We start from the raw sequence: 24,991 nt of genomic DNA on the forward strand, positions 1-24,991 counted from the left end.
TTAAATAAAAAATATTCGTAACAACTTTAAAAGAATGCTCTATATTTTTTCTGCGAAATTTATATTATATTTATTATATTTCATAACAATATTCAAAATTTAAAAGAACCCTATCATAATTCAAAGTTTTTTCATTTGGTCATAATAATTTAAGTCAGATACCGTAACACAATTAAAACATTTGTTTTAAAAATCAAAAGGAACGTTCTTTTAACAATATTTATTTTATTCAAAAGATATTTTAAAAATGTATTTTCGACCTAAAAAAAATCGATTTTCGATTTTAATGTATTTAAATAAAAATTAAAAATTATAGTACTATTAAATTATAAACGATAGTATCGAATAGTTTTCTGGCAACATTGGCGCCAACTTTTGCCTAGCAGTTATGTTCAAAGATTTTATGTTCACGGTGCTGCCAGATCGCCGATACCGATAGCATCGAATAATCTTCGATAGTATCGAACAAGGATCGATGTATCTGCCAGCTCTATTTTGCACCGAAAATAATTGCAATTTGATAAATAAACGCGACAATTGCAAACAATTTGGCCAGGAGCTGCCGAAGGCGTCGATAGGATTTGCCGCCGGGGATTGCTAATGCAACTATGGTTGGGAAAAACTTCAAGGCTCTAGCGCACTTTCACCGCCTGACCGAATACATAGTACAGTGCAAGCACTGCGACAAAACACTGTCCTCCAAGCACACCTCTTCCAATCTGACGCGCCATTTGATCCGGAATCACAAGCTCTTGGCCCGCACCATTTTCGCCGGCGAGGAGGGCAAGATGCTGGCTGAGCTCAAGGACGAGCTGGAGGCCTCCGTCTCCGAGGATCTCAGCATGGAGCTCGCCGAGGGCGAGGGCGAGACCAAGTCGGCGGTGCGCGGCATTATGGGCGTGAAAAGGGAGCAGCAGGAGATGGAGCGGCACAACCACGAGGTGGAGATGCGCAACAAGGTGATCGGGAAGAACAATAAGCTGTGGGCGCACTTCATCCGTATCTCGGAGTTCATGGCCAAGTGCATGCATTGCGGGAAAACGCTCTCCTCGAAGCACTCGTCCTCCAATCTGATGCGCCACATTGTGCGGCGTCACAACAATCTGGCCAAGACCCTCAACCACTCGCACCAGCACTTGATGACGCCCAAAAAAGAGGTATTCGGCAGCCTGGAACGACGGCAGGTCGCTGATCCTCTGGAGAAAGTCAACTTTGACGATGTGGACAGCATCATCGAAAAAGTGGCCGATCACCTGGACGAAGAGGTTTGTCCCGGGGCTTTTTACCGACTCACCTTCTACATATACCTTCGATCTCTGGTTTAAGGTCACTTCGATTTCGCTGCAGGAACCTTTCTATGAGTACGTGGTGGACAACTCCGACTCCGTGGTGGTGGACAGGTGCGAGGAGCCGGAGCCAGCGGACATGCACAACATGATGCCGCCGGATAGCGCCTCACTGGCGGAGACCACCACCCAGCTCGACGAGAAGCTCAAGGCGGAGACGATATACTACAACGAAATGGCTGAGTTGGCCAGGGCCAAGCGACGGCTCATCGATCTGCAGACCAAGAAGCTTCTGCTCGACATGAACGTGGTGGACAACTAGCCAACTGACGATTATTACTTCTTGTATTTGTAGGAGGATAAGATGGGCAATATGATTATTTACTCTTAGGAACTATTATACTTTTAACGACATTACGGACTGTGCATTTATTGTGCGGGTGGTTCATTAATTTTCAATAGGTTGTACATAGATAAAAACATTTTTGCAATAGATGGTAAAGAATGTACTTGGTTTTACCATCTCTTTTTAGTTTTTTCGGCATTAAAATCGACTTTTTAACTTGAATATTAAATCCGAAAGCAATTTGATTTGGCCAAGATTTACATTATCTTAATTTGAAGTTCTAAATCTAACCAACGGACTTCCAGCTGAATTATTCTTATCATATTCATAATTATAACTGGACAAACCATATATTTCAATATTATTTTAAAAAATCTTAAATAACTTATATATAAGCAAATTTTTAGTTGTTCGATTTTGGTGGGATAATTTAAGTGCCGTGCTGTGGTCACACTATTTTTTCAAGGAACCTGGATGTCTCTTTCCGCGCGTTTAGAATGGTTCAATCTGTAATTTTTGAGAATTTTAGAGATGTCTAGATATTCACCAGAAGATCAGCGCTTCACCGGCACCTGGGAGAACATAGCGATCGATCCGGGTGAAAATGGTTTGTACTATATTGCTGGTTTTCTCTCTAATAACTATGTGCGCTTTTAGTTTCTGAAGAACTGGAGGGCTCACTCTGGAGTCGCCGTTCAAGATCAGAATACCCACAGGACGATGGTCAAACAAATAGATTCCGTTGTGTGGATCAGTCAGAAATCCCAAATGAAATCTCTCATCAGCAGCGAAAGCGAAAGAGATCAGAGGATCTGAGCGGGATGGCTCCAAAATCTTCAAAACAAACACCTCCGTCAAGTTCGGATTGGAAGTACAATGAGTTGCTACGGGACAACCTGACGATGGCTCTGGTGGACGAGCTCCACAAAGACGGTCACCTGCTCCGCGAAACATGGCCTGAGATCGAGACCAGGCTGGCCAATATGGTGACCGATAGACTCCTGTCCGTGCCACATGGTCCCAACCCCTTCTTTGACTCGTCGCTCGTTATCCGGGGCCATCGGGTGATCAGGTGCGTCGATGGCTTCTCAAAGATCTTCCTAGAGGATTGCGTGGCCACCATTGGTGACGCATGGCACGGCCTGCGCATCAAACTTGTCCACGCCAGCCAGATTCCTTGTCAGGGGGACGAGGCAGCCGGGCAAGCACACCAGAGCACTGAGGAAACGGAGGAGAACTCGTTCGGCTGGATATTACCTCGGGGAGCACAATTGTCCCACATTGCGATTGGGAAGATCCAGGAACGGCAGCTGAATAAGCGGAAAGGCAATTCCTCGGCATTTCTGCTTGAAGATGGGTCGAAAACATGGAGAGTAAGGCTAGGCCGTGGCCTTCGAGTACGCATCACGGAGCACTCTCCTCCCGCGGAGAAGATGAACCAGTCACAGGAGGAAGAGGAGCTCACAGAGGCGATTAACCATGCAGTCGATTTAAGGGGGACGGAACCGATTTCCCCATTGGAGATTGCGGAGTTAATGGATGAGATAGAGCAGGTATTGGCAACCGAGGAGTCAATTGGCCGACCTATTGACGTAGAGCAAGCTCTGCAGACGGAAGAGATAGAGCAAGAGGTGAGAGCAGTGGAATCGGAACAGGAGGTGGAGAATTCGCTTGGCTGGATAGTCCCACTGGGAGCTGAGCTTCCTGAGACTGTGATCCTGCAAATCCAAAACCGACTGCTAAAAAAGCCGCATGGAAAACGGTACCGATGCCGTCTTGACGATGGTTCAAAAACCTGGAGAGTGACCATTGGCCACAGTAATCACGTAGGCCTCAGACAAAATGAGCAAAATAAGAATACGGAGAAGGGGAAAGACAAGACGCAGTACAATCCTGGCGCTGAGGAGATTACCCAGGCGGAGCAGCCGAACCAGGCAGAGGCGATGAACCAGTCAGATGAGATCGACGAGTCGGAACAATTGGCCAAGAAAGTGAAGGTGGAGCTGACGGATGAGATAGCGCCGTCGGTGCGAAACTCGTTCGGCTGGATACTGCCTCTGGGAGCTAAATTGTCTGATGCTACTGTTCTGGAGATCCAGGGCCGAGTGCTGAGTATGCCGGTAGGCGAACGCCGATGGTTTCTGCATAGAGATGGTTCGAAAACCTGGAGAATCACCGTGGGCCCTGACCATCGAATACGCATCACCGAGCACACTCCTCCACACACAGATGTGATGAACCCATCAAAAGAGGAACAGGAGCAGACAGAGGAAATAAACCACCAGAAAGACGAGGCGGTAAAGTCGGTACAAATTGCCCAGACAGAGAAGATGGATACGGCCCAGACGGGCAAAATTAAGAGAATCGACCAGAAGGATGATATAAATCAAACGAATGAAATGAAGAAAGCAGAAGATAAGGAGCAGATGCCGAAAATGGAGCAGAGGGTGAATAATGAGCTGACCGAAGTGATGGAGCAGCCAAATAATTTAAAGCATCCGGTGGAGCAATCGTTCCACTGGATATTACTACATGCGGCGCAATTGACCGACACTGCGAGCCTGGAGATCCAGAAGCGACTGCTCAATAGGACGAAAGGAGACAGTCACCAATTCGTGGTTAGGGATGGGCCAAAGTCCTGGAAAGTGACCGTCTACGGAGGCTATCAAGTACGCATCGCCCAGCTTTCGGAGGATGCGAATCAGACGGAAAAGTTGGAGGAGACCGAGGAGAATTCGTTCGGCTGGACATTACCGCAGGGAGCTGAACTTTCGGAGACTGCAATCATGGAGATCCAGAACCGACTGTTGCATAAGCCAAATGGAAAACGATACAAATTTATTCTTACGGATGAGCCGAAAACTTGGAGCGTGACTCTAGGCGGAGGCTATATGGTACTCATTGCCCAACAGCAGGAGAACATGGAGCAGGTTGAGGTCAAGGAGCAGGAGGAGAGTGCGAAGCAGACGAAGGATACGGAGCAACCGGAAGAAATAGAGCAAACGAAAAAGACGGAGAAAACGGAGAATTCCTTAGGCTGGAGTTTACTTGGTGGAGTAAATCCTTCCGAAACTGCTATCCAGCAAATTAAAAGTCGGCTATTAAAAAGAAAGAGTAGAAAACGTTACCGATTCCTAATTAAAGATGGCACGATAGCCCTTAGAGTATCCTTTATGGGTCAAAGAGTACTAATAGCGAAGTACTATCCTTCAGGGGGAACCAGGCAGCATATGGAGGATACGGAACAGACGGTGATAAACGAAAAGAAAGAATAACATTTAAAGGTAAAAACTTTTATATCAATACGAATTTGAATTGATTAATCTGCTATTTTATCACATTGTTGATGAAAAACAAAAGTTTAACAAATTTATCCTGAAAAAATTCAATGTTTTGTTTAAACATTCAAAATCTTTAAGTAAATTTAAGAAAATCAATGTTATTGAAAAAACATCACGCTCATTTAAAACTTAGTATACATATATAAAAAAAATGCTTTCCTTTTTTTTGTATTTTCAAATATTTAAGAAATTTATTCAAAATTATCTATGGTTTAAAACACCGCTAAAATCATGGAACTTCACCATTCATTGGCAAAATTAAAGGTTTTTTTAGGCATTTTTTCCCTGATTATTTGTGACGTATTTTTGTTTTGCGTGGTAAATCCAATCACAACATTGAAATAAGTTTATTCAAATGTATAATAATTGGCCAAAATTGGAGCGGAGTCCCTGCTCCTGGGACAAAATGAAGGCTGAACAGGACGACAATTCAATTGACGATGATGGTCAGTCAAATATTGCCAGGTTGTTCCACACTAACTTGTCTTTATGCTTTCCCAAGATCAAAAATGTTACCTCTGGCGTCGCCGTGCTAAATCCGAATCCCCAACTGATGTTTATGAAGATAAGCGGTCGTTTTTCCCCCAGGACAACAGCCAAGTCAATGGATTCAATGGTCTGGAGCAGCCGAAAAGCTCCAAAAAAAGTCCCCATCTGGTGCAAAGGACTCAGGTGAACCGGGCTCGCTTTATTCTGGCAAAGATTGCCAAGAACGAAGCGAAGGGCAGAACACATCCGAATGATGCGCGGGACAAGGTCCGATGCCTGGCTACGATCGAGAAGTTCGAGAAACACAAACGGGAGAATCCCCCGGACTTCCAGCTTCCAAACCCACAGCCGAAGCAAAAAGGACCGCCAGTGAAAAGGCGCAGATCGGCCAAAAGGTCAAAGGCTGGTGGCCCACCTAAGACTAAGAAGTTGAATGAGGTGGTAGAGGACAACCTAGTAATGGCCCTGGTGGACGAGCTCCACGATGATGGTCGTCTGCTGAACGAAAAGTGGGAGGAGATTGAGAGCATATTGGCAGACATGGTGACCGACAGACTCATGGCCGTGCCACAGGGTCCCATCCCGTCCTTCGACTCCTCCGAAGTGATCCGTGGTCACCGGGTGATCAGGTGCGACGACGGGTTCTCGAAAATCTTCCTGGCAGAGTGCGTGTCCCGTATTGGTGACTCTTGGAATGGCCTACGCATCAGGCTCGTCCATGCCAGCCAGATTCCCCGGAGACCTCAAGCTCGCATCTGGTTGCCCAAGGGGCAAACGGATTACACGAGGGTCATGAGCTGCCTCAGAGCTCAGAATCTGGACGTGGATATGTCGGACTGGGTCATTCTCAGGGCCGAGGAAGTCTTGAAGGCAAGTCAGCCTTTTGTGTTGCTCATAAACCATCGTTGCCTCCCGCAACTGGAAGCCTCCGACTACAAGGTTCGCTACGGCATCAGAATGGCCAAGGTCAAGGTCCTTTTAGCCGAAACCGATAAGTTATCAGAGGAAGACGTCGAGATTGTGTCCTGGAAACGTGAAGAGAACTTCCCAAGTTCCAGTAAATCTCGTCGTTCTTCCAAAGAATGACGACTCCCACATACTAATAGTATGCTTAGACCAGAAGCTAGAAAGCCTCAGGTTTAAGGCCATAAACATTAACCATATTATACTCAAAGTCGACCACAAGACCAAGAGGATTTAAGAAACTAAAATTACTTTAAGAACTCGCTCAATTTTAGGAAAAAAATCCTGAAGCGGACATCCACGTGTTTTATTTAAATATATTAAGGAATCCTCATATCTTATCATTTGGTTATTTCTTTATTCTATAATTGCTGCTGTATTTAATATGAATACAGGATTTATTTTAAAATACTGAAATAAAACTAAAAATTTTGTTAAATAGAATTTTCTGTAGTTTTATTTTGAGTACTTTGCAATTAAACATTCTAATGTGGAAACCCCTCATGGTTCACAGCCAAGCTGAATTTTTAGCAAAGTTCCACACCATCTAGCATATGCATGTGTGGAAAAATAAGTGTTATACTTATGAGTATTTTTCTATCGGTGCTGTACGGTCACATTGATTCCGTAGGAGGCTTCGCTTTTTTTTATTTCGCACGGAAAATCTTAAAAGAAAAACTCTGTATAGAAGTCAATAGGCAAAAAACGAGATGTCCAGCTTTTCGCCAAACCAACTGCGCCAGTGCACCCGTTTCACCGGCACGCCTTGCACACCGGACAGGGAGCAGCAGCTGCGGGATCAAATCCACAGCGAGCTGGCCAAGATCAAGTACTGCGCCAATCCCACCTACGAGTGCAGTCTGTTGCGGATTGAGGGCTACGAATACTGCATCCGGCACATATTGCGCGACCCGCGCGCCAACTACCGCCAGTGCTCGCACGTCTACTCGAACGGGAGGAAGTGCATCAATGCGGTGGCCAAGTACGACAACAAGAAGGAGCAGATACTGACCACCTTGTGCTTCGAGCACAACCGCCAGTCGCAGCTGCAAAAAACCCATCAGAATGTGGGACGCATTCGCAGTCGCGTGGAGACCAACGAGACCCTGCTGCACAGCCTCTCGTCCCACATCAATGTGGATGACATCAAGCCGGAGGTTCCCAAAACCGAACCCCATGATGATGATGAAATCGATGTGGTCTCGCCCCATGTAACTCCATTTGGTAGGTCATATAATAAAGGGTTCTCAAGTATTTGGCTAAAACTTCATCTCCCTAGTCACCCAAGATCACCGAAATACCATTGGCCACGTTGTGGATAGCTCACGCAAGCGTCGCCGCATTCTGGATTATGCTTCTGATAGTTCCAGCAACGACGAGGATCCACCTTGTCTCAGGAACACCGCCCAGGACATAGAGTTTTACGAATCAGACTACGAGAGCGTTGATTCTGAAGATGATGATCCTCTAAAGTAAGATTTAAATGCCTTTTCCGGTTTTCATTGTTTGGAAATATGTTTCATAATATTGATTTACTGTATGTCTCTTAAAAATGCATGTTTACTGGGATTCAAAATTAAGACTTGCGCTAAGCATATTCAAAAAAGCACAGTGAAAACGGAAACAATCTTTTAAAAATCTTTTTGTTCAGTACTTAACTAAAACTAAATATTTTTTCAGACATGCTGGTGTCTATACACGTGCAGAGGCTGTTAGGATTGCCGAGACCAAGTTGATTAAGCTTCAGGGCCTTTATCGCGAGCAGATTTCCCATCTGCAGAGTGTACTGAAGCAGCGACGTCGCAAGTACTTGCACGACATACGTCGCGAACGAGAGCTGTATTGTAAGCTTTATAAGAATTAAGGATAGAGTGAGAAAGATTATCGAATATTATATTTACAGGTAGCATCCATGACCAGCTGAAGGAAACGCCGCACGAGCGGAAGCTGTACGAACAGCTAAAGGCGCTGAACAGCTACCATCGTCGCCAGGGCATGGAGGCTGTGCTCTACAAGAAACTAAAGGAAAAGCGCGCCCGAGACACCTTGTATGCATCGAAGTCGTCGAGCAACCCAAAGTGCGTCTTCACCGAGGGCGGTGTCAAGTGCGGCGAGCGAACGCTGCCCTGCTGCAAGCACTGCCGCAAGCACATTCTGGAGGACAAGCGCCAGGTCCTGTTCCGGGCATGCGGCGTGGAACGCAGTGGGGTGGTCTGCCAGGAGCCGGTGGCCAGCATACTTGAAGACTCCAGTTGCGTACTGCACCTGACAGTGGCGCCGGCTAAGCGCCAGTATATACAAAAGGTGCGTTGATTAAAAAAATTAAACCTAACCCACGCCATAACCACCACACGTAACTACTTAAATATTCCAACTGCCTCTTCACTCATTGCCATAAGTTGTGTTGCACATGACTGCAGAAACGAACCTACAGTGATTGAGCTGTAGAACAGTTTTAACATACAATACTGCGTAACTAGTATTTAGAGTTGATTTGTAGTAAAGCTAAGTAGATCTACTGAGAAACAACGAAACACATGTACATAAGTGCTAGTATTGTCTATTAAGCCTTTTGTGATCCACCCCGAATAAATTGCCGACCTCTCATCCTCCAGTTTTATGAACTTCCAAGCACTCCGCCGCTAGAAAGTATTTTCGCAGCAGGCCGTGGTCTCGATAATTTTGTCGCAGAAGACCCACAAATTGATCCGCACGCGGAAGGCGATGATCTGTTGGATTTTGCAAGTGGTATATTCGAGTTTGATCTCGACACGGCCGATGATCTGGCGAACTCCATCGAGGATGAGTGCGCCATGTTTCTTGACATGGACAGTGACCTGGGCTTGGCCATTGAGGAGCGCAGTGTGGACAGTGCCCGTGTAGATTTTGGCTACGAACACGAAGCCAAAGAAGTATTAAACTCAAGATCGTTTAATACTTCTTCCGCTGAAAGTCAAGACCAAGAAAAACTCATCGCAAGCCAGCTAGGTTTGGATGAATCCCACGTGCCCGACAGTAGCGAACTTAATTTTGAAATCGACGAGTCTGACAGAACTGTTAACGAAGTATTGAAAATGCTCGAAGGCATCGAGCAAATGCCCTGGTTTGATGCCCTAATGAACTAGTTCGATATTATAGTAAATGTAATGACCTTCAACCCTAACCATAATCCAAACACTAGTTTTCTGTAGCCGTGCCTCTGATTGTTGATTACTTTACTTCACAGAAATGCGAGTCAGAGACCGAAGAAGATGAGACCCAGTCTGCGAGTGTGAGTAGCATTATAAAAACGGAAAAGGAGGAACCCACAGATAATCTGTTTGCGAGCCCAGTGCCTAACGTCACCACAGCTCATGGCGAGGACAAAAAAGACGATATTAAACTCATAGGGTCCATACCAAAGCAAACTAGCACTACTTCGTAAGGCATCGTAGAATAAATGTTTACTGTTGCAATCATTAATCAATATATGTTAAAAAAAGAATCGTAGATTTAAACCTCCTATTGGAACATGTCATTTGGTTTTGTAAGCTCTATTGTAATATTTGTTTCTCGGGAAAAAGGATTCCTTAATAAATAGTTAATCAAAACGGTTTGCTTGCACTTTTAATTATTTACATTTATTGGCTTTTCATAATTTATACAACTTAATATTGTGTATACATTTATGCACGTATAACTATGTATAATTAACAACTCATATTTCTTTATGAAAATGCATAGCTCTTGCAGTTTCCTTAGAGATATTAAATATGCACTCTGTTTGCTTAAAAGTAATGACTGTAATTATTTGATCTTAAAGCACAGTTAAATATATCAGTATTCAGTTCCTCCAATCAGCAGTATCTCTACTCGAATATTTACAGATTGCATGTGCTATGATTATGGATTGATGGCAACCGCTCTCGTTGTTAAAATGCGCTATTAAAATTAAAAATTGGCAGCTAAATATATTAACAAAGTCTGTTAAGTGTTGGAACCAGTTATCCTAATCGTTTGTCTACAGCTCCGTGGTAGTCTCAACCTCCGACCGATCCAAATCGTTCAGATAGGAGAAGCCTATTTGGCCATAGTCCCTTTTGCCAAAGGAAACGTTCTCATTTGTGCTGCTCAAGTGGTTGTGATCAGAACTGGACCTGTTAATATATATATATATATTTTTTTTATTTAATCACTGTGAAAACTTTTAGGCACTTTACCTTTGAAACAGCGGATTTGTGATGGGCACTTCGCCCCCATAAAGTCGGTTGTTCAGCTGGCCATTTCGACCCAGGGTGGCATTCATCAGCTCACCATTGCCATTGAGCAATCCCACGTCGCAGAAAGTGTTTCCCCGCCTGCCCATCGTACTGTAGGCATTATTCTTGGCATTTGCCATGTTGTTGGGCCCAGTGGGATCTATATTGTAGGCGCCGTTCTGGTAGTGGTTACTGTTCTGGTGCTTGATGCGACCCAGCGTCAAGGTCCCCGAGTGGGCACCTCCGTTCGGCGGGGATCCCAGTGGGTTGGCATTGTTGCGAGTGTTCATTTCCAGGGTCCGATTGAAGGTATTCTGTCGGTTATTTATGGCCAGATTGTTGTTCATGTTGGCATTGTTGAGGTTCTTGTGCCGACGCAGCGTGGCAATGGTGGCCGTCGTGGCGTCCGAGTGGGATGGACTGGACTGACCACCGCCCCCATTGGTGTTCTCCTTGTGCGTTATGTAGCTAACATTGTCCAGCGAGAAGGCATGGTTCTTGGCGCTAAAGTCCAGCTGCAGGTCGTCATCCACATCCGGCGGCACTGCCATCGCCAGCATCTGCGTTTCATACTCCTTCATGTTGGCTATGGTTTCACTGGCATTGGAGGCCTGCTGGTTAACGATCACCGGATCGTAACGGCTTGGATTCGTCGACGAATACTGGCGCATGCGTTGCTTAAAGTTTTTGTATCTATTAAAAATGAAATTTAAATTATTATTATAATTCAAATGTGCAATTTTGCACTCTAATTACGGTTTATGTTGGCACTAAAACTTTTATAAGCGACTATCAAAATAAAAAAAAAAGTTATGAAATGAATTGAACCAGTCAATTAAGATTAATGTTTGCATTAAAATTTGTGTCATCCTTCAAAGTATATTTTTTGACTATTATTTTGACTTACTTTGACCAAGAAATGCATATGTAAATGATGCCGATTGTGCCCAGTATGAGTATAACCAGTGATATGGCAATTAGAGTGAAGGGGAAGACTTCGTTATCGAGGGCCACAGCGGCCTTAACCTGAAGATTCATAAAAAAAGAACAAAATTAAGAGCTATCCAGATGGTATGTAACACAATTAATAAACCACCTTGTGAACCTGTTCCTTTCTCTCAAGCGGAAAGGATATATTATCGGCTGTGGCCCTGGGCAGGGCAATGTTCAGCTCGGATCGCGCAGCTGGTTCCAGTAGAGTGGTAGCCACAATGCTATCCTTACGGCTCACCAACTGTTCCGTCTTCGGATCGATCAGATAGAACCATATGTCCGTGGCGGCCGGGTTCTCCACCACCGATCCATTCTTGGCCAGGTACTTTTGGCTGCTCATGCGCTCGATGCCGCTGACCAGTCCGGTCTTCTTGTCCAGCAGCTCCTCCAGTTCGGTGTAGTAGTTGCGCAGATCGCCGGGTGCCGCATTCGGGAAGGACAATGCCATTCGATTGATATCCGCCAGTTTGTTCACCACTATGCGGGCTCTCGTTCGATGAGATCCCTGCTCCTGGGCATCACTATCACGAGCCTCCACCAAAAAGGTCAGCGGAAAATCGTTTTCACTCTTAAAATGCCTTGCAGTGCGCAAAACTCCACTATCCTCCGACATCATGAAAAAGCTGGTGGGCTGAGGGGGTATAAAAAATACATATTTTGTGATGTACATATATGTAGGTATATGTAGGTATATCAAGCCGAGATTACTTACCATATTCACCCGATTTTCGTCATCGTCGTAGAGGGCGTAGCGAACGGTGCCGAATTTACCCGAATCCCGATCTGTGGCACGCACCTGCAAAATGGTGGTGTCCACATCCATTTCCTCGGTGACCACGGTGTAGAAAGTGTCCTGCTGACCGCGCAGCCTGTTGAACTCAAACTCCGGCGCATTGTCGTTCTCATCCTGGACGATTATCTCCACGGTGGCGGTGTCCTTCAGCGGGTTGACGAAATACCGATGGGATGTGAGGCGCAGCTGGAGCGTGTACGAAGTCCTGTTCTCAAAGTCCAGCGGTTGTAGGAGCAACAGGTTGCAGCCATGATCGCCGGAACTCAAGTTGAAGATGCCCCCTTCGTTGCCGCGCACAAATTCACACCTGAAGGCCGGTGGTCCATCGGTCGATACCTTTGAGTTCACTATCTGAATGAGCTTGAGGGTGCTGTTCGTTTCCATGGACTCCGGCACACTGGTGGTGTAGCTGTCGTCGCTGAAGGCCAGCCCAATGCTTTCACTGCTCATCACCAGGCCGCTTTCCAACTTGCCGCTGTCCGATTTGATCTCATTGTTGCCGTTGGCCAGAAGGTGGTGCACATCGACGCGCAGCGGAGCCACCGAACTGAGCTGCGGTTCACCCAGGTCGTAGGCCCTGATGTCCACCTGGTACTCCGTGTCCTCCTCCTTGCGCAGCTCGTCTCTGATGCGAACCGCACCCGTGTCCGGGTCCACTTGGAAGTACTTGGGCGCCTTGCCACGCCCCACGATCTCGTAGCGAACGACGTTGCCGGGCGAAGTGCCATCCTCGTCGATGGCCGGCAGGGTGGCTATGATGGTGCCTATGCCCTGGTCATCGTTCACGGTCACGGGATCGGGAACGGTTATGAATCTCGGTGGCAGATCGTTGCGATCCTCCACATCCACCACCAGCTGAATGGTATCTCCTGGCCCATCGCCATCGTTCTCAATGGTTCCGATGGTCAGCTGGTGCTGCTTCTGGCTCTCATAGTCCAATCCCTTGATGGTCCTCACCTCCCCCGATTTGTCCGAGACCCGGAAGAGCTCCGCATTGCCGTGGCGCAGAACGTAGGTTATTTCCGGAACCGAATCCGGATCGAAGGCTTGCACCGTGGCCACCAGGAAGTTCTCCTCGTTCTCCGGAATGTGCACGTCGATGCGGGCATCGCTGAACTTGGGCACCTCATCCGGCAGGTCGAGCACCATCACCGTGACACTGGCCGTGCCCAGTCGGGCGTCGGGAGCTCCATCCTTGGCGGTGACCACAAACTTGTACTCGTTCAGCTGCTCGTAGTCCAGTTGCTTGGCGGTCAGGATCTCCCCGGAAGTGGCATTGATGGTGAACGGTATGTCCGTGGGTATGGAGTAGGTGATCTCGGCATTGATACCCTCATCGGCATCGGTGGCGTGCACCACTCCCACAGAGGCCTGGGCCCTGCCCTCGTCCACCTGGAAGACATACGGCAGGGTGGAGGCGTCGAATTCCGGGTTCTTGTCGTTGATGTCCGTCACCTTGATGTTCACGGTGGCACTGCTCGAGAGGCCACCGGTGTCCTCAGCCTTCAGGATCAGTTGGTAGCGGGTCAAACTCTCCCGGTCCAACTTTCGGATGACTATGATGACGCCGCTCTCCTGACCCACCGCGAATTGCCGCAGATCGTTGCCCGACACGATGGAGTAGACCACTGCATCGTTCTCCGGATCCTCGGCATGAACGACCGTGACCGTGGAGTTGATCTCCGCACCCTCGCTCACCTGCACCTCGTAGATGGGTTTCTGGAAGCGAGGGGGCTTTGTGTTCGGACCCGGCGTCACACTCACCTCGACAATGGCCTGGGAGGACAGTGCTCCGATGTCGGTGGCCTGCACCGTAATGCTATATTGCTCGCCCGCAAGCAGACGTCCTTGGGTCCGGATCTCACCCGTCGTCTCGTTGATGGTGAACTTGGCCTGGCCGTTGTTCGACACGTGGTAGATGGAGTAGGTGACCACGGCATTGGGACCCTCGTCGTTGTCGCTGGCCACCACCTGGGTGACCAGACGACTCTCGCTCTGATCGCCAGCAGTGATGGAGATGGGCGGCACCATGGCCAGCTTGGGCGCGTTGTCGTTCACGTCGCGCAGGTGGACCGTGAGACTGAGTGGGGCACTGGCCGCATTGGTGCGCGGTTCCCGGGCCACCACCTGAAACTTGAAACGACCCGGAGCTGGCGGGTCGCGATCGAGGTTGTCCTCGTTGACAATGAGTATGCCATCGCTGGTTACATTGAACGACGGCGTGGTCAGCTCGTAGATATAGTCTGGCTTCGGATCGGAGTCACTCAGGTCGGCATCTGTGGTTCGGAACGATATAGGGTTACCATGCGAGTCCAACACCCTAGTTCCGATGGGCGAGTTCTCGTCCACATAGCCTTCGGGTTGGGAGGAAGAGATCACGGGCGGATTGGCGTCCACTGGCTTAACCGCAATGGCCAACTTGGCCGTTGTGAATCGCTGCGGTCCCGGCGCCACCTCCTCTGCCTTCACTATAATGTCATACTTCTTCGCTGTCGAAGTGTCAATGGCCTTGGTTTGCTTCAGCACACCCGTATGCTCATCGATCTGGAAGTAGTCGGCGTAGTTGCCAGGCATTCCACTGGCAAAACTATAGCGAATCGGGGAGTTAATGGTGTCTAGATCTACAGCTTGAATCCTCTCGGGTAGAACTGTTAGAACTCCCAGCAATGATCCCGCTGGCACGGAGGCCGAGTACTCCGGATTTATGCAGGCCCCATCCAGGGAGGCACATCCGCTGTATATGAACGATGGATCCAAATCATTCGAATCGGCTATATTGACCGTCAAGGTTGTGGTCGACGACAGACGATCTGCGGTATTGCGCGCCCGATCCTAAAGGTGAAAGAAAATACAACAAATTTTATATAAATAATATATATTTACAGCCTAGATTCCAAGTGAAAGGTATATGGAACTTTACAAAAATGCCGTCGGCAGAAAAAAATCCGGTAAAAGTAAGTAGATAATTGGGGCCTTTTTGGCACAGCACTTAATTGTTGCAATAGCATAGTAGACAGTTTAATTAACCCTTTTGTTATAAGTAAATTTATTAGCAAGACTCCACTTACCGAAGCCACAATAGTGAGATAATAGGTTTGTATCTTCTCAAAGTCCAAAGTCTTGGCTACCGTAACCTAAAATAAATGGACAGAACATATAATATATCATTCCCAAAGCTATAGCTTTCCCGACTTACCTGACCCTGGTGGGGAAACGATATGGCAAAGGTGCCATAGCCATCGGCACTATACTTTTCAATATCTGTAGAATTGGCACTTCCCTCGGCTATAAAGTACTCAACCAGCCCGTTCACACCTGCGTCTTTATCGAGGGCCTGAATGTTTCGAAATATAGTGGTTCCCACCGGCGTGCTCTGCAAGAAATTATTATAAGCCATTGAAATGTCAGTTAATTCGACATGGGAAGCGACGGGTGGTGGGGTTTCCTTTAAAGTTTAAACAAAGTGAGAGGCCTTCGCTCGAGAACCGAAAGTGTTTCCGGGCCACTCAATATATTGTTTCTGGTTCAGCAAGAAGAAACCATAACACACACAGTGTTCTCTTTCTAGTGCTTAATTTCTAACATTTCCCAGGGAGCCCCAGCTGGGAGACCAACGAGAAAAACCCCGAGATCATTATTTTATTCGCATTGTGAAGATCGAAAAGCCTGCTGGGCTGTTATATAACGGTTGCAGCCTCCTAAAGTCATGTTAAGCAGCCAGTTTGCTACTTGCATGGAGTGTCTTCTGCTGCAGTTTCTTCTGTCTTCTGTACACTCGACTCGGTAATTTAGCATCCGAAGAATTGCAGCTGAGCTGCTGGGATGCTGAGCTCATGCCAAAAGCCATATTGTTCGTCTGCTGAACTTTGCGATTTGTTTTTCAGCTAAATGGCATGCACGCTTAGGTCATCTTTTTTCGCTTTTCATAATTTTTGGTTTTACTGCTCGGTGTTTGTTCATTTACTTTTCAAATTCCCATGGCTTGGAGTACGAGTAACCATCTATAATGGGTATTGATCTGGGCAGATAGCATATTGTTTCGGTAGCTCTTCGGAGGTATAATTTTTTGTATCTCGGCTCTTGTAATTATTTGATAGAGCGGGAATGAAATGCGGTTCTGTTGTGTAGCGCTGTCTCTTGTCTTGTCTTCTCTGCTCCGACATCGGACATCGGACATCGGATCCCTTGGGAGTGTTCGCCTAAGCCGGCAAGTGCATACCAATTATATTCCAGTTTGACTGGCAGAAGGCCATATAAAGGGACCTGAATCACGAATTTACAATGCACTACATACACAGTTCTGCGAAGAAACGATGAGGTAGGCAGTCCTTTTGTTTATTCTCCACCAGGCTTCTTAAACTTTAAGGCTTCACATTGTTAAATAAATTTTGTATGGCCAAGCGTCCTGATGGCAAATTCCAATGAACCATTTATATTCAGTTTTAATGCATTTACCATCTTATTTACTATCCGAGGAATGTAATCTCAAGGTCTTAGTTCTGATCAGGTCCTCAATAACTTGGCCATTTTGAATGTTACAGTATTTAAGTGGACTTTTCATTAAATGAAGAAAGTGGTTGTAGATTAGAGAGTCGTATAGAAAGCTTATTAACGATAATTTAATATCTTTGAAATGTATTGGCAAGCTGTTATAATTGAAAGCCATTCTTGCCCGATTTCGTAAGTGTTCTAATGAATAATGATTGCTCGTGAACAATTTAATTAGTTATATTTCTGGTTTAATGTCTAAATAGGTCTATTATGTGCGGTTTCTCCTATTAAGCAAAGGCACAGGTGCGATTTGAGCACGTTTATTGGCAAGGTTTCTTCGCCAAGTAATGCACTTCATAGGGGTTCTTTTTGTGCGAGTCTGTATGTAGCACGTTTCCGCTTTGTTTTATGCTTTTTGCCAGTGCTGGTTGCTTTCTAATATGTCAACAGTTCTGTAATTGAACGTTATTAGTCTAAATACGTGATTAAAAGCCGGCAGGCAATACTCTTGCAATTGCCGCCTATCTTATGATCCTCGGATGCTGGGAATTGCGGATTGAGGATTGGGGATTGGGGATTGGGGATCCGCTGGACATGCTATTGTGTTGCTGAAGCGCTGAAAACATGTTCACTACCACTTCATTAGTGTTCAGTATGTAGTTGCTGCTGTCGCGTCGAGAAGACTATGCACATTCACCTGACTCTTGCACAGAGAGAAATTTCGAGGAAATCGTTAATATCCAAAATCGCAAATTTTAAATATTAATTTTTAACCAAATATTACATGCTTCTAGATACTTATTAAGAATTTATTTAGAAGTAAAAAAATCAAGCTAGCTTTTAGAACATTTTTATACCTATTTCAAAAGTAATAAGATCAAACCTTCCTTTAGTTATCATCGACAATTTACAATGAAGTGATACCAATATGGGGAGGACAAAGATAAATAGAATGACAAGGATTAGCTGGTAGTTTAAATCCTCAAATGATCTAGTTTCTTGCTCATATTTTTCTCAGTGTATGTGGAGCCTATTTGCAGCGTGATAGTTCGTTTAGCACCCGGCAGTGGAATGGATGGCGAGAAATGCGGGCAAAACTTTGGGGCGACGAGAAGCTGATCGTGCGGACGCTGGAAAATGTCTGTTTACTATAACTACTACTATGTATTTACTTACCTCGGGAACGGTAACCTCATAGGGCGTGTTCATGAAACGCGGCGCATTGTCATTTATGTCCGACACCCGAACAATAATGGGAATGGTGCGCTTCTTGTTCGTGGACCTAATGGTGCAGGAGACCTGAAGACATATTTTCATAAATATTTTGATCTTGCGAAGTGGAGCAGAGGGAATCTTCTACCTGGAAGACAATGTGACTGAGATTCTCCTCATCTCGGTCCAGGGGCTGCAGCAGTTGTAGTCTCTTGCCGTTTAGCTGAAAAATCGGCTGGCCTTTCGGAAAGACCAAATTCAATGCGATTTCCGTCTCCGGATCGCCGAAAATTGGAAGCTCTGGCGGTGTAGTTGGCTGTCCAATGACTGCAAAAAACGCATAAATAATATAGTAAAAGTTGAAGTCTAATAAATAAAGCTAGGTTATTGGTACAAGTAGCACTGAGCCGGCAAACATCTCAGGAGGGAAACGAGAAAACTGCAGACAGCTGCCTTTCTCTTTGCATTTGGGGTCAAGTTGCAGCGATCACTTGCGATGTGTACACTGTACGGTGTGTGTGTGTGTACCATACAGTATGTGTGTACATATCGTAGATGCATCTTGTGTGCACATGAAAGTCTTTAAATTTCGCGTGATCTTGTTGTTTCGCAGTAAGCGCCTCCAAGAGTGAGATCAGATATTACATAACGAAGCATAATATTTAATTTGAATGCTTTGTAGTGGGAACACAATGCCTAAAGGCTCAATAACACTTTATGTAGCTGTAAAATATACTTAAATTTAAATTGAATGTGCTGTAAACGGCCTTTAAAAACTTGAGGCATACAAATTTTTATCACGTAACAACTCTTTTTAATATTTTATAAGTACTTTTTTAGGGTTTCCTCAGGCACCCTCACTAAAATTCTGTGACCCACGATTTAATGTTTTAAATTACTTAATTACAGACCCAAAATCAACCAATTGGGGTTTGGATAGTTGGCTAGTTTCACCTTTAAAGAGGTTTATGTATGTAGACTATACAATGTATCTACAAAGTATATTTAATTTCTCTGGTATGACGTGCTTTTCATTCTTTCATGTGATGTGATGTGATGGCTATGTGCATGAACACGTTTAAAATTATAATTATGGTGTTTTGCACCTTTCGTGCTTTTAGTCTATGATCTTGAAGTCGAGGCTGCTTGCAGAGCATTTTGTCTAAAAAGTGTATAGCCATTCATGTTTTTGCATTCACGTAATAGATTTGAAGTTGAAGCCGTTTTAGAAGTCATATTTCCTGTTTTAAGCCATTTTAGACTGCTTAAATTGCTTGGTTACTCAGTCGATAATCTAAGCCATATGCTTTATATAATCTGTTGATAAATAATACTTACAAGACTCACGGCTTTCCTCGATATCCAGAATAATATTCGTTTGACCGGTCTCCACTTCGCACATTTGTGACTTGCCCAAAACCGCCGAACAGAGCAGGATTAGGAGTCCAAAGAAGCCCAATCCCTGCTGGGGAGTGAGGTTTCTCGCGGCCATTTTTCTGCAAAAGACAAAAGTAAACAAATATTGCTTGTAAACTATATCATATATTTGCCAGAGTCTGATTTAAATATTATGTTGAGCCACTAACAGCTTAACCTACGCCATCGGGCCCACACAACGAATGTGGAAACCCGAGCTCGAAGCTCGAAATGTCTTCTGCATACGCCGCTTTTGTATGCAAAGACGGCTTCTCATGCCTTACATGGTGTGATATCAATATGCAATAAACAATTTAACAAACTTGGCGTTGTCTTAGCCATTCTTTTCTTCTCTCTCCCTCCCAAATATACATATAGTATACATATATATATATATATATATATATATATATTCACATATATGGACATGTGGAAATCTAAGATGAGAAAAAGATAGATAACTTTGCAGCTATTTGTAAGCGATAATAGATACTAAGTTGGTGTTGAAATTGGTGGCTAAAATGAACATTTTCATAACTCCGTTTTGAGCTCATCAAACCACTTGGCTGGCGAAATATTGACAGAGAAAAGTGCATAACGGTAGGATCGTAAATTGGTTAATAAAGTGGGAAGGCAAGCTGTGCCAGCCAACCAGACAGCGAGCTAGCAACTACTATATACTATACCATGGACAACGGGGCCCACGATCAGGTGCACATTTTGCCCACCTCAGCTCATCGGGCGCCTAAATGGCCAACAGTCGACTGGCCGATCAACTTTTGTGGCTGCGGCTGGGATACAGTTAGCAAATGTTCTCCAAAGCCACATCTTGTGGCTTCAATCCCTAAGTTCCAGCGCTTTCTCAGCACCTCAGTAGCGTACATCCGCTGGTTTTCTGCCCCATCGCCATCGCCATCGCCATCGTCGTCTCCATTGCCAACTTAAACTACAGCCAAGACTCGTTGGCACCAGGAGCACTTCCATCGTATCCGTTACTCGGATCGTTTGTTTAACGAAACAGATCGAAGCTAATCTTCTGGTTTTCTCGCTTTTTCTTCGGTTCTTATTTGGTTGCGTTCATTAGTTATGGATGGGAATTATGGGAATTATATGTAGACTCAGTTCAGCTAGTTGAAAAAAAATTCATTAAATAAAGTAAACGCTCTGATGAACTTTATTTTTTATACTTTAAGAAATATTTTAAGAATTATACTGGTTTGATCATCATATAAACAAAACAATAGATTATTTGTATGGAACTAGAAAAATTAAGCCATTTCTTATTTAACTTTAAGAATCCATTTAGAAATTTATTCATTCGCAAGTAATCTCTTTGTTTGTGTATAAAATTGGAAATCCCTATTAATAATAATAAGAACAATTATTATTACGTTAGACATTAGGCTTACAAATTTAAATCTAAATGATCCTCCTTAATGAATCAAAATTTTTTGTATGGTAGCACTTTTTTTTCAGTCTTTGTTCTCCAGTTTCTTCAACTTCCAATTAATGTTATAAGAATAAGTTTCCGCCGGTATATGGATGCAATAAAAACATAAAAAGAACAGAGATTACTCATCCGCAATGTTGGTTATGTGGGCGAAAGGGTTAACTTGAGTATTGGGGAATTTGTTATGTGTACAAACGTTATCATGTTAAGAGAGTTAAATCAATAAAACTGATGTTACATATTTGAAATTTAATTAAACCTTATTGCCTACTTTAGAGTGTTTGATCGTTAAAAATAAAAGAGTAGAGACTGGGTGTTTTATTATGTTTAAAACTAAACTTCTTATTAAGCCGAAAAAAAACTGCATCCACAACCAATCTTTGCTCTTTTCTTCGATTGGCTAATGTTACTTAATATACCCAATCATCTTAACAAACCAATCAAAATACATTATATTTTTTAAAGGCTTATTAAATTTTCGCCATGTGTGCTGGCGCTGCAATCTGGAATTGAATCAAACTTGTCTTAAAACGCAACTGCTGCTGAAATTATCTCCGAAATCATAAAAGCAACGATCGTCCATTGCGTAACGACGCGATATCACATTGTATTGATATGGCTTAAATGTTGCGCCGTTCCTGTTTCTATTTGCGAAAAGCGCGAAAATCGCGAATAGCGCTGCAAGTCCTCCGCTTTCACTGGACATGCATACCATGATCCTCTGCCCCTCCTCGCATAAACAAAAGTCGCGATGAAGTGAAGCCACAGCCACAGCCACAGCCACAGCCACTGCCATGGAGCTCGGTGGCTGCAGAAAGTCAGTTGCTGATTATGTTCAACCGGAAACTTATAGAAAAAGCCGAATGTGCCAAACTGGTTTGCAAAATAAACGAAAGCCGAGGTATCTCGGTGTAGCTTTGCTTTGAATGCCTCCAATGCCTTTATGCCGTATGCCTTTGCCTGAAATGCTAGCTAGTGCTGGGTGCAGATTCGATATGTACGGGAAACCTGTTGCTTATTGATGCTGTTTTTGCCAACATTTTCTAGTTTTGAATGTGGTACAATACGTACCGAACTTAAATCTGAAATCTGAAAATCTGTTGGAATGCGAACGATGGTTGCCACACAAATCTTAAATAAACAAGAAAGGAACGCTAGTTTTTGGTTACCGAATCACTGCATACCCTGTTCCATACCCAATCATACGTGAATCGTTCTGTCTGAGGCCCAGCTTTGATTGTTATGCTAATTTCGCGGGTGTTTTATTGTATTTTAATTTTATTGAACAGGAGGACGCGCTCGCGACCATACAAATTATTCGTTTATATGCATATTTTGCTTCGATCCGTGAGATGTTTCATAATGCCTGCTGACAATAAAATATTGCCGTATATCAGCATATGAACCATCTCAATCGAGGCAGTTTAGAATTACAAAAAAGTAGTAATGACACAGTCATAAATAAAGTTCATTTCAGTTTATATTATTTATATGACTGCTATAGAAAAGCCATGATAATCTCTTGTTTTCTATAATTTCGTGCCGACTGGTCATGTTTTTATAATTCTAATCGTTCTAATGAACTCATCAAGTATCTGAAAGCCAATTTACTTGGAATCGTTTTTTTTCGGTGGTTAATTTTCATGATTTGCCTGTTTTTAAGAACGCCCGTACTGCCGAAACTTGAACAAACTGCTGAGTAACAAACATAATCTTTAAATATGATTGTCTTAAATGGTCATCGCTTTAAAAGCCACGTTTTGCACTTAAATAAAATATCTTACAAATACCAACAAGAAGTCAGGTAAGAGACGATCGAAATATCAAGACGCAAATAAAATTCATTAATAAAATTAATTATTTTTAAAAGTATACAAAATCCACAAATATTTCTAACAAACTAAGACGTTGAACTCCGATCTTTTTGGTGACAATAAAATTAATCGAGCTGACTTCCCGCTTAAAATAACTGTTAGGTTATTATGTTTTCTTCTTTTTTTTTGCCTCGGGGCATTTGACTAAATGAAGATTAATCTTTGCAGAGACATCAGAAGTTTAATCGCAGAACATTATATTCTTTGATACTCTTTTTCTTCGTATAAGTACTGTATACCTTAATAGTCTTTTCTTAATAATACATAATAAAAGTAAGTAACTTACCTTTTATTCTAAAGATTTTAAATTGCAATAATTGCTCAAAATATTTCTGCTAGGTATCCAACGTGAAAAATGTCACACGCCGTTAACGAAGGAATTCTTTATCCTCAATTACATTTCGGACATATGATATTCAAATGTGTATTTGCTTGCCAACCCGTACGCTGTTTACGAAATAAGGTTAAAATTTAAATAACACACACACGTCACTATATTAAAAACATTTATTAATGCTTATTTTGTATGCTGGCTATCAGAAAACTCATGTTGAACCAATACATTAAAAATGATGAGCACAAGACAGGTTTTAGAGCGAAGTTTTCTCGTTTTTTCACACTAGATTGATTTTTAATTATTTCTTTTTAGTGCATTTTCGAGGTTGTCCTCTGGGATTAATTATTAATCTTAATATTTCGCGAAATGTAAGCAACAAAGCGGCGCGTGGGAGTTTTTGGTAGCATGTAGTAAAAGTAGCATGGCAAGTTGATGACTATCTATGTATGCCTGTACAAGACTGTATAAGTTTTCTTACACAAATCTCGACATACGTGACCTCATTTGCCGATCTGACAGAAAACGTTTTTTGGTTTTGGTTTTGGTTGTTTTTTTTGCGATAAATTAAATTCGTGTTGTGTGTGTTTTCTACAAGACCATAAACACATTGGCATTTAATACAGCGATCACGTTCACATTCCACATTAGTGTTCTATCCTTTTTGCTTGAAGTGCTGATGGGTAAACTGATGTGAAATTTTTGTTTGTTTTTACACCATTGTGATTCCGGGTTAACAATAAATTGGCAAGAGAAAGTCTTGCTTTCGTGGGTTCCGTACATATAGTTATGTATATGGGTACAATCTTTTTTTAATGTTGGATGCTTCGTAGATGGGGGCTTTGCTTGCCATTCGGGGTTTCTTTGTTATTTAAACGATAATTATTTCATTTATATTCACTGGTATAGAGAATTGTGGGGCTTAATAAACCATGTAAGGGTATTATAACTTCAAATTGCTTTGGATCTACACATCACACGTCGGCTACCATAAACGGACCATTCTGAACTTTACACATTTTCTTGAGAGATAACTCTTAAAAAATTAGCTCTTAGGCATATTCATACCAGCTTGAAAACCGGTATCGCGGGAGCCACCTAAAATACGCTTATGCTCATAATACACTGCGCGAAAGTACGTGATGTCGGCTCGATGGTCGCTTCGGAACTGTTTCGCTTTACCTGTTTCTCTTTTCAGTAACAGCAACAAGTGGGCGCTACCATACCATACCACACAATACCATCCAATCCAAGGTGGAACGGAGTGGAATCGGGAATGATCCCTCGTTTGGCATTCGCTTTTGCGGTAAAACTGGTTTTTGGGACTAGTTTACCAGCTGATGCCACACATCGCACATAGCTACATATACCCATTTTTCGAGTACGAAAGGCTTCGCCTGTATGGTGTGTGTGGTTGGTTGGTGTACACTGTACAGGTACCACGATCCGCGATCTGCAGGTGCATGTAGGTATGTTTTGGGGGAAAAATCAGCTAACAGCGGTCTGTTAAGTCAAAGGTAAATAAAAGACCACCGACCACCATGTTTCATTTCCATAGGAGTAGTGGGCTGTAGGTTGGCTCTGGCTGCAAGAACCAGTTTTCGAGCTTTTTTCCCTCTTTTTTTTCTTTGTTTTTTGTTTTTAGCTGCAGTTTCTTCTCTGTGTGTTTTTTGTTTGGGGCGCTGTGTAAAAGTTTTTATTAAAATGTTTTAGGTGATGTTGCTGCGATTTTGTGCAGCAACAGCAACAGCAACAGCAATAGCAA

The 24,991-nt window shown here is 43.8% G+C and overlaps 5 protein-coding genes across 7 annotated transcripts; 4 read left to right on the forward strand and 1 right to left on the reverse strand.

The window, feature by feature from the left end:
* The first annotated feature begins 459 nt into the window (after positions 1 to 459).
* On the forward strand, positions 460 to 1,700 carry LOC108149027. 2 transcript variants are annotated; one of them, XM_017276375.2, is made up of 2 exons: positions 460 to 1,265; positions 1,327 to 1,700. In XM_017276375.2, exons 1-2 carry the CDS (start codon positions 609 to 611, stop codon positions 1,606 to 1,608), a joined length of 939 nt encoding a protein of 312 aa, XP_017131864.1. In that variant the 5' UTR covers positions 460 to 608; the 3' UTR covers positions 1,609 to 1,700. The 2 variants fall into 2 exon arrangements, with proteins under 2 accessions (XP_017131864.1, XP_017131865.1); XM_017276376.2 differs by having other exon boundaries at positions 1,348 to 1,700.
* A 397-nt stretch (positions 1,701 to 2,097) lies between these two features.
* On the forward strand, positions 2,098 to 5,584 carry LOC108148970. Its single transcript, XM_017276308.2, has 3 exons — positions 2,098 to 2,239; positions 2,290 to 5,419; positions 5,476 to 5,584. The coding sequence occupies exons 1-2, from the start codon at positions 2,164 to 2,166 to the stop codon at positions 4,905 to 4,907; spliced, it is 2,694 nt and encodes an 897-aa protein (XP_017131797.1). The 5' UTR covers positions 2,098 to 2,163; the 3' UTR covers positions 4,908 to 5,419; positions 5,476 to 5,584.
* Positions 5,380 to 6,548, forward strand: LOC121467547. Its single transcript, XM_041709121.1, has 2 exons — positions 5,380 to 5,419; positions 5,476 to 6,548. The coding sequence occupies exons 1-2, from the start codon at positions 5,380 to 5,382 to the stop codon at positions 6,546 to 6,548; spliced, it is 1,113 nt and encodes a 370-aa protein (XP_041565055.1).
* Positions 6,549 to 7,042: 494 nt separating this feature from the next.
* On the forward strand, positions 7,043 to 10,015 carry LOC108148787 (KAT8 regulatory NSL complex subunit 2). 2 transcript variants are annotated; one of them, XM_017276002.2, is made up of 5 exons: positions 7,043 to 7,649; positions 7,705 to 7,897; positions 8,106 to 8,269; positions 8,329 to 8,729; positions 9,652 to 10,015. In XM_017276002.2, the coding sequence occupies exons 1-5, from the start codon at positions 7,136 to 7,138 to the stop codon at positions 9,847 to 9,849; spliced, it is 1,470 nt and encodes a 489-aa protein (XP_017131491.1). In that variant the 5' UTR covers positions 7,043 to 7,135; the 3' UTR covers positions 9,850 to 10,015. The 2 variants fall into 2 exon arrangements, with proteins under 2 accessions (XP_017131491.1, XP_017131492.1); XM_017276003.2 differs by lacking the exon at positions 9,652 to 10,015 and adding an exon at positions 9,041 to 9,614.
* An 8-nt stretch (positions 10,016 to 10,023) lies between these two features.
* Positions 10,024 to 24,383, reverse strand: LOC108148786 (cadherin-99C). The gene is made up of 12 exons (XM_017276001.2): positions 24,295 to 24,383; positions 23,179 to 23,339; positions 19,491 to 19,648; positions 18,301 to 18,479; positions 18,117 to 18,239; positions 15,646 to 15,822; positions 15,518 to 15,583; positions 12,369 to 15,281; positions 11,760 to 12,287; positions 11,571 to 11,689; positions 10,625 to 11,356; positions 10,024 to 10,561 (listed from the first exon to the last, which is right to left on the reverse strand). Exons 3-12 carry the CDS (start codon positions 19,642 to 19,644, stop codon positions 10,426 to 10,428), a joined length of 5,127 nt encoding a protein of 1,708 aa, XP_017131490.1. The 5' UTR covers positions 19,645 to 19,648; positions 23,179 to 23,339; positions 24,295 to 24,383; the 3' UTR covers positions 10,024 to 10,425.
* Between the last annotated feature and the right edge of the window lie 608 nt (positions 24,384 to 24,991).

Source organism: Drosophila elegans, unplaced genomic scaffold, assembly GCF_018152505.1.
Source record: "Drosophila elegans isolate 14027-0461.03 unplaced genomic scaffold, ASM1815250v1 contig_476, whole genome shotgun sequence".
Lineage (NCBI taxonomy): Eukaryota > Metazoa > Arthropoda > Insecta > Diptera > Drosophilidae > Drosophila > Drosophila elegans.